The following is a 9,484-nucleotide window of genomic DNA, read 5'->3' as shown; positions in this document are numbered from 1 at the left end:
ACCAATTTTGTATTTATATGAAATTAGGTTGTTCTCAGGAATAAAAAAATTAGTATTTGAATGATAAGATGGAATAAGAAGAATAGCGGATAGTTATAAATAGAAGATAATGATATTACGTACCCTGCTCATTATATTTGAATTTAAAATTTAAAATTTTACATTTATAATTTTAAATTTAAATTTTTAACTTTTAATTTTTAAAATTTAAAATTAAAGTTTAAATTTTAAATTTTCAAATTCTTAATATTAAAATTTTAAATTTTAAATTTTAAATTTAAGACCAAATTTAAATTTTAAAAAGATATAAAATATCAAATTTAAAATTAAAAAATTTAAAATATCAAACTTAAAATTTAAACTTTGAAATTTAGAATTTTAAATTATAAATTTCAATTTTTAGATTACAAATATTAAATTTTATAAATTTTAATTTTAATTTATAACAAAAATCTCTCTCTCTCTCTCTCCCTCTCTCTCTAGCAACGGGGATGGGTGGAAACAAGCTTGGTGGGTGGGAACAAGTTGTTACGAACCTTTTGGGTGGGCACGCTCCCCCCCCCCCCCAAAAGATTTGTGTTTGGCTACAACAGGGGAGATACGACTCTTATCCCCCCCTCCGCCCGCCCCCCTTGTACTTAATCTAAACACTATCTTAATAAGTGACTTGAAATACTATACTTTACTATTCAAGGCTCCGATTTGGTTCATAAATAAAGTGAAAAATAATGAAAGTTATCCTAACTATTCAATCAAATGAAATATTTCTTTTTAGTCGAAATAAAATATTTTGGCCAGACTCTGTTATTTCATTATTCCGGAAGAAATTGGGATAAATTATTCTATTTTTTTTTTATAGAATAGTATAATTTCAAAGTATAATTCTATTTTTTTAAGATTATAAATTAAATTAAAATAAATTATATAGACACGATATATTACATATTATAATTTTAATAAATTATACTTAAATATTAAAATAAGTTAAATTTAAGTTTAAGTAGAATATGAAAAAGAAAATATTTTTATAGTAAATTATTTTATTAAATGTTGTAATGAATTATTTTATTAAATTATTTTTATCATAAATTATTTTTATTAAACTAATATTTTTTATAAAATTTAACTATTATTTTTTTCACTATCCTCTATATTTTATAAAATTAAATAAATATAATTTTTGTTATTCCTGCGTATAGCGGCATTATCAACCGGACACAATTTTTTACTTTTATTTTTGACTATTTTGGAATAGTAAATATCTCAAAAATAAAAAAATTTATTCTAATATTCATTATCTCCAAACCAAACGGAATTTTAGAGGACAATTTAAATATAATTTATCATTAAATAGAATAAAAAAAAGTGCAATAATTGTAAACTATATGTAGAGTGATAAAATGTAAATCATCGATCGACAAACTTTACATATTATCATTAATTATGTGGATTATAAAAAATTAAAATGTTGCACGTTCTTACTAGATCTATTCAACACCAAATTATATATGTGGTGTAATAAAATAAGAACCTCGGCTGATACGCTTCTCTTTTTAATCAACACCCACTTATTCCTAATTGTAGTTATCAAAGTTAATTAGAATTTTAGCAAATTTAATGGTTCTGTTAAGAAATTAATTATCAATTTATTATGATTTTATTAAATAAAAACTAATTTAAATTATTAAATGCAGTGGAATCACCGATAAATTAATAAACTCTTGAATTTAATTAATTAAATTCACTCAATTTGAAGACAATTAAAATATAAGCGAAAGCCGATTATGATAAAATAAAGTTGAGGGGGGATTTCACAATAGAAAAAAGTTGGGGGAGTTTTCTATGCATATGCTTTCATATTTGTATAATATAAGGTAAACGTAGTAATTATATATTCACACTCCTCTACCGTTTCCCCCCCGCGGTTTACAAATTCAAACGTTCAACGGTCAACATTCAAATCAAACCCTTCCCCTCCTCTCCAATTCTCTCCTCCTCCCCTCTCCCTTTGAATCATTCTTATATACATACATATATATATATATATAATATCTAATATATACCCCTAATTAAGCCGTGTACTTATGTATGCTCCGCCATTGATTATACCCTTCATAAACTCTCTTCCTCTACACTGCTGCATAAACATCTCTTCCTCCGAAGAGAAGTTTTTCTCTCTCTCCCTCTCGTGTTGAATCGATCATGGCGTCGATGCGTCGCGCCCGCAAACCCGGCTTCAAGGAATTGGAGCCGCCGCCGATCCCCGCCCACTTCCGATGCCCGATATCTCTCGACTTGATGAGGGACCCCGTGACGGCCCCGTCGGGGATCACCTACGACCGCCGGAGCATCGAGGCGTGGCTCGACATGGGCAACGCCACTTGCCCCGTCACGAACCGCGACATTGGCTCCGAACCGGAGCTCATCCCGAACCACTCGCTCCGGAGGGTGATCCAGGATTGGTGCGTCGCGAACCGCTCGGTCTACGGGATCGAGCGGATCCCCACCCCGAAAATCCCGGTGACCGCCGCCCAGGTGACGGAGATCCTATCGGAGATCGCCGATGTCTCTGGCGGGGCGCGTGACGAGTCCCGGGCCTCCGAATTGGCGGCGAAAGTGAAAGGCTTGGTCGGAGAGAGCGAGCGGAACCGGCGGTGCTTCGTGGGGAACGGCGCGGGGCGGGTGCTTGCCGAGGCTTTCGTGTTGTGGAGCTCGGCCCGACCGGGGCCCCTCGAGGGCATCCTGTCAGCTTTAATATCCGTGTCACCGCTCAACGAAGAGACTCTCCAGGTGATCGCCGTCGGCTCGCCGAGCGCCCTCCGATCGATCGTGGAGATCTTAAAATCCGGCGGCCTGGCGGCGCGGCTCAACGCAGCGTTACTTATCAACCAACTCCTCGTGTCGTCGAGCCGAGAGCGTGCCGCAGAAGCCGACGGGCTAGTGGAAGGTTTATTCAGCCTCATCAAGAGGCCCATATCGGCGCAAGCGACGAAGGCGGCCCTCGTTGCCGCCTTCCGCCTCGTCGCATACGACAAGCGCACCGCCGCGAGGTTCGCCGAGCTGGGCCTCGTCCCGTTGCTGCTCGAAGCCCTCGTCGACGCCGATAGGAGCTTCTGCGAGAGGGCGCTCGCGGTGCTCGACGCGGTGCTGAGCTCCCCGAGGGCGAAGGCGGAGTCGCGCGATCACGCGCTGACCGTGCCGGTCTTGCTGAAGAAGATGTTCCGGGTATCGGACATGGCGACGGAGCTCGTCGTCTCGGCGCTTTACAAGCTGTTCAAGGGCTCTAATGGCGAAGTACAAGAAGGAGAAGTAGTAGTAGAAGAAGAAGAAGAAGAAGAAGAAGAAGAAGAAGAAGAAGAAGAGAAGAGGAGGAGAGAGGGCGTGATAGTAGAAGCTCTACAGCTGGGGGCTTTTCAGAAGCTGCTGCTGCTGCTTCAGGTGGGGTGTAGTGGGGAGACAAAGGAGAGGGCCACAAGGTTGCTTAAGATGTTGAATGGGCACAGTGGTAGTGTTGGGTGCGTCGATTCTATGGATTTTAGGGGGATAAAGAGACCAACTCAATCATTTAATAAGTGATCGAACGATAAGATCAAATTTTTCCCTTTTTTTTTTTTTTTTACATGAAAATTTTGGATACAATAGTGTGATTGGTATACATGTACAAACACAAACTAATTAATGTGTTAGTCGTAAACATTACAGTGTTTGGTCATTCCATTAGTTATCAGATTCCATTGGTTTATGTTAATTTTGATTGCTTATTTGGAGAACAGATCATACATATATATATAGGATGAGCTAGATTTGATTTTCTTTCATCTTCCAAAAACTAGGATGAGAATAATCAAAGACATGTATTATGAAAAGTTTAGTTATGATTGGGTCCCCACGCTTGCCATGCATGGAATTGATATTGCAGTTGTATTTTTTTTTGAGAAAAAGGTACCATCCTATCCGCTTAATTTATTTTTTAAAAAAAATAAATTTAGCTGAAAATATAAATTAACTAGGATTCAAATTTGGGACATCGAGTACCAACTATCAAGCCCTTTACCACTTGCGCTAGGAACAGTCGGCCATATAATTGCAGTTGTGTTAAATCAAATTAAGTTGTATATTTACATTTATTAATGAGAAATACTAAGTCTACAGCCGATAAGGCGTTATAGACCGATTAGTCAAAAGTATTAATGTAAATTTGAATTTAACCGAAAATGTGAGTCAACTAGTCTTCGAACTTAGAATTTCGAGTATCAACCATCAAACTCTTTGCTGGTTGCATTAGGAACGGTCAGTAATTTTTTTTTACTTTAATCTTATTAATCTTTTAAAAATATTAAAATTTCTAAACGAGCGTTTAAATTCCTTGATGGAAGAATATAAAATTTACACCCAACTTTTTAGTGTACAAATAGTATTTATCTAAGTTTTTGAATTGGTTCAATGCTGTTTGGCAATATATATGTCGATACTCCACAATAAACTTACAAATTTGGCTAGATTGGGAGCATATATCTTGAAATATCTATTTTGCCATTCTCTATTTAATATGTAATAATTAATCATCCTATAATTATATGCTAGCTATTGTGCTTCTTCTTTTTTTGTGTTAGGAATAAAGGGAGTAACATAAAAAGTAGTGAGAAATTGAATATGCTGATCATTAAAGCAGCCAAAATTTCGAGTTTGCTTTTTGGAATTAGAGGACAAATCAAAAACTATAATAAAAGATAAAGCTTTACGTATGCACTGATTTAAACTACTAAAAAATAGGAGAATCCATAATAAAGTTTGGGATTAAATCACTATGCATAAAGAGTGTGTATAGCCATGTGGATAACATGGAGATTTGATTTAACCTTCTTTTTTTTTTTTCTCTTTGATTACCTAATTGTAATTAAAGCAAAAAATTTCTCATCCGAACAATAAAAATAAGGATATAACGAACTATTATAATATTCGAACTATAATTATATGTATTTTTATATATGTCTAGAATCTTTAAATTACAATTGTAAACATATAAAAATATATAAGTAATCTCCAATTTAATAAATTAACCTCCTAGGGCCACAAATAACTAAAATCTATAAAATAAAATTTTATATATTTTTATAATTATAAAAGATGACCAATTTGCATAAAAAATTCATTGGTTTTGCATTTTTACAAAATGAGATCATTTTTTTTAGGTTTTAAACATTAATTATTAATTATCAGTGCATTGATAAAAATATTTTTATTTCTCTTTCACTCTCCTTGCTCTCTCTCGATCGTTCGTTTTTCTTCTCCCTCTTCCACTCCCATTTTTTCGGTGTTCTTTTCTCTCTTTCTTCTTTTACTTTCTTATCCTCCTCCTCCATCAAACCCAAGTCGATGCCACGCTCCTCTCTCCTATCTCATCTATATTTCCACTGAAGCCAACAACGACGACGCAAGATTGAATATGACAAAGATTGTAAAGGTAAGATAATTAATGACCAGAGTGCCACAGATTTTGATAGCTTAATCTCAAATAGTGCTACTTTCTTTGCCTCCCCATTATTCTCAAATCCTATGGCACCCTTATCGTCACCATCCATAGCCATGCCCTCTACTGCTGACTCACCTCCGCGATCTGTGCTATCTCTAAATTCTCGTCGCCATCGCCAGCATTAGCAGAAGTGTAAACGATGTAGAAGAGAAGAGTGTGGCGTTAACATAGAGGCGATAGAAGAGCAGGAGAGGGGAAAGGAAGCGGGAAAATAAGGAAAGGAAGGGACAACGAGAAGGAGCGAGAAGAAGAGGTAGGAGAAAAATAAACAAGAGAGAAAAGAGAGAGAAAAAGAGAACGAAAAGGCAGGAAAAAACAAACGAGAGAGAATATAGAGAAAGTGGACAAAGAGATAGGAGAAAAAAATGAATAGGAGAGAAAGGAGAGAAAAAGAGAAATAAGAGTATTTTGATCAATTAACTATAATATGCAAAATTCAAAAAAGAGTAATGCTTCTATACTTTTTTTTTTTAGTTACCGTTCATTCACGCGTATTCAACGGCTTAGATTTAGTTTTTTTAAAATTATGACCTGCAATAGTAGGTCACTTAGGGAGAGGTACCGGTTACCAGGTACCTCAAAAAAGGATATTTTTGTCTTTTAATACATAGGCAATTTAGTCATTTTACATCTACTATATTTTCAAAATTTTTATTTTTTCTTTGTTTCCTTTTTCTCACTCTATCTTTCCTTTCATAATTTGGCATTTCATATAAGAAAATTTTCAAATGATTTGACAATATGATCATTGAATTTAAACTTTAAATAGTAATATGAAATTCTTCTAATTTAAATTTCACTTTTAAATTTAAAATTTAATATTATATTCAAATTTATATTTTAAAAATTTAAGTTTCATATAAATACTTTGAAATATGGTAAACAGAAATAATTGTTTGAATTCTAGTCTTCTGGTTTAGGTTTGGTTTTGGGTTTCGAAAAATTGGTCAGTTTTGAATTTGGATATGGATTTTTGAAATCCGTCGAGTTCGGAAATAAGTTTTGTGATTGTTAGTCAGATTCGAATTCAAATTCCTAACTATTTTTTTTCTCACCAATAATTCTAATCTTTTTAATTTATATGTTTAAAATTATATTTAAAATATTTATTAGCTCTAACAGTTAAATTATCATTCTGTTTAAAATATTTATTATCTTTACCGGTTCCAAATTGTTCTTAATGTTATTCGGTTCAATAGGTTAAAATCAGATTCTTGATAGAATAGGTCAAAGTCTGATCAGTCAAATCAATCGGTTCAATCTAGTTTTTAAATCATTGAATTTAAAATTTAAATAGTAATATGAAATTCCTCTAGAGAAATCTAGTTGTAGAAATCTTACTCTCTAAGTTTTTTATGCATTACGTTTTAAACTGGTGCGAATAAACTGTATTTTAAATCTTGGTAGAAATTTAGTTTTTAAATAGTAATATGAAATTCCTCTAATTTAAATTTCACTTTTAAATTTTAAGTATTTAATTTTTAAAATTTAAATTCATCGTATTTAGAAATAAAACTATTTCTAAAATTTCTATAATTTAAATTAATGCATAATTTGAGAAACATTAAAACATTTAAAGTAGATTCCTAAATTAATGCCTAATAATTGCATAAATTTAGTTAATCAATTAATTTCCTAAATTAGTGCTAATTAATGCATAAATTTAGGACCTCAATTAATTAAAAGTTTCTTTAAATATTATATTATTTAATTACCAAACTAACCTTGAATAAAATAATCCTTTTACCTACTAAGTATTAAAGTTACATTTTTACCCTCTATTAATCAACGGTTAAGATCTTTTTCTTTTTTTTTTTTTTAAAGTACCGAATCATTTCTCTTCAAAAAAATGATCCATTTTTGTAAAATGCAAAATCGATGGATTTTTATGAAAATTGCCCTCATGTGATTTTTCTTTTATAATTTATGACTAGATATACCAAAAATATCCTTGAAGATGTTAGAAAAATTAGAAATTGTTCTTTTTTCGGTGGAACAAGTAATGACAGTTTAGTCATTTTGCCCTCTATGTTACCATCGTAATCCCGTAAAAATACTTCTGAAATTTTGAGAGGAGTAAATATAAGTTTCTAAAAGTTAGAGTTGAAAAATAAAAAAGTAGATATTTAGAAAAGGGGTTTCTTAACTTTAGCCTACTTTGATCTAGTATTTAAGCTAATTAATTATTATATATTTTTATCTACGTCTTGATTTTTTTTTTTTTCTATGCAATAATGAAGTTACTAATTAAAAACTATTTTTGAAAAAAGATCTTTTATTATTTTCTGAAGTTTAAAACACAACAATACTTCTTATTTCTATTTGAACATTTGAAAAAAATAATAATCGAAGATAATTTATCATATTCTTCAATTCTAATGCTTTACTTTCATCCATGAGAAAAGAAGTTTTTTTGTTTTGTATTTTAAAGTTTTGCATAATTATCTATTAGATATGCACTACAACAGAATTAGGTTATAGGGACACATGTTTGGGACACTTTTGTATAAGTGTTCTATTTATGCCAAAACTTAAAAATAAATCTACTAANCCCAGCGCAAGCGCCACGTGAGTGTAGCGGTAGCACTACAACAAAAAGGTATATAGCGACACTTTTAAATGTCGGTATAAGTCAAAAAAATACTGCTTGCTAAATTACTGACAATTTTTAAAAGTGTTGCTATATGTGGGGTAGCGATATGTAGGGCCGCTTTGATGTTTGGCACCCACTCCTCCAGCGATCTGTGGCGGAGGGACACGTGGCGATCGTAACCCTCTACAGTCCCTGCGAGATCCTTGGGCAAACTCCAGCCGCTGGAACCCTGGCTTGTCGACTGCAACGGCGGAGAAGGAGAAGGGGAGATGGTAATCAATTTTTTTTTTTTTTTTCCTTTTCTATTTGTAATCGGATCGAGTGGGCTGGGTGGGGTTGGTTGAGTAGAAAAACTTTTTGTTTTTTATTGGATTGGACTTTATATTTAGACCTTAGTAGATTTTTTTTAAAAAAAAAGGGCATAAATAGGATACTTACACAAAAGTATCCTAAAAATATATCCCTTTAACATAATTCTGTTGTATTGTTAGGTTAAGTTGTACATAGTAAACTATTTACCGTGTTTGGATACAGTGAATAGTTTACCATGTTCTTCCTAAATCTTAAATCCTAAATATTATATAATACCATGGTGGAAAAATAAAGGAACACGGTGAACCATTCACCCTGTCCAAATACAGTGAATGGTTCAACGTGTTCAACTTAAACTACGCCGTCATCCACACTCGCGTGGCGCTTACATGACGGAGATAGAGCCAATCTTGCAAATACAAATTTTGTAGAGTTATTTATAGATTTTTTTTTTTGATTTGAGGCCTTATCATTTTATTTTCATTAAACTTCCAAAAATGTTGTATCAACCTTTGGATCAAAGGTGTAAGCTGTACACCGATCCCCCTTATAACAGATGTAAGGGAGCGTTTTCTTTTTTATATGTTATTTATTAAAGGGTTAAATTGCATAACGTCCCTGCAAATATAGTGAATTGCAGATATATCCCTGCAAAACTCAATTTTCATAAGTTGTCCCTGCAAAAGGCCTAATGTATGCAGATATGTCCTTCTGGCTAGAATCCGTTAGTGAACTGTTTATTTTTTAACAGTTTTCATGTGAAATGACCATTTTGCCCTCACAAATATATCCCTCCAAAAGATCCAGTTGGTATTTTGCATAAATACCCTCACAAAAATGTCCTTTTTCTCTTTCTCTTCCTTCACGAGCTACCGGAGCGGGCGGCGGCAGCGACGTCGCAGAATGACGAGGCGGCGACGATGATCCAGCACTCCGAGCGGAAGGAGGCGTAGCGATTGGAACCGCCATGGGGCCGAACGAGCGGGACGGCGCTCCTCCGTCCTTTACGACGCCTTCGACTTCCTCGAGGACCTTCGCAGCAGCGG

At 33.8% G+C, this 9,484-nt stretch overlaps 1 protein-coding gene across 1 annotated transcript; it reads left to right on the top strand.

Annotated features, from left to right (window-relative positions):
* Positions 2,150-3,722, top strand: LOC109720165 (U-box domain-containing protein 21-like). The gene has a single exon (XM_020247078.1). It carries the CDS (start codon positions 2,203-2,205, stop codon positions 3,574-3,576), a length of 1,374 nt encoding a protein of 457 aa, XP_020102667.1. The 5' UTR covers positions 2,150-2,202; the 3' UTR covers positions 3,577-3,722.

The sequence above is a fragment of the Ananas comosus genome, linkage group 1 (genome assembly GCF_001540865.1).
Source record: "Ananas comosus cultivar F153 linkage group 1, ASM154086v1, whole genome shotgun sequence".
NCBI lineage: Eukaryota > Viridiplantae > Streptophyta > Magnoliopsida > Poales > Bromeliaceae > Ananas > Ananas comosus.
Note: the sequence above shows the minus strand (reverse complement) of the source record. Positions and strands in the feature narration are given on the sequence as shown.

What these genes read in the sequence shown, in the direction of transcription:
- LOC109720165 (XM_020247078.1), top strand. Translation starts at nt 2,203, where the DNA reads ATGGCGTCGATGCGTCGCGCCCGCAAACCCGGCTTCAAGGAATTGGAG.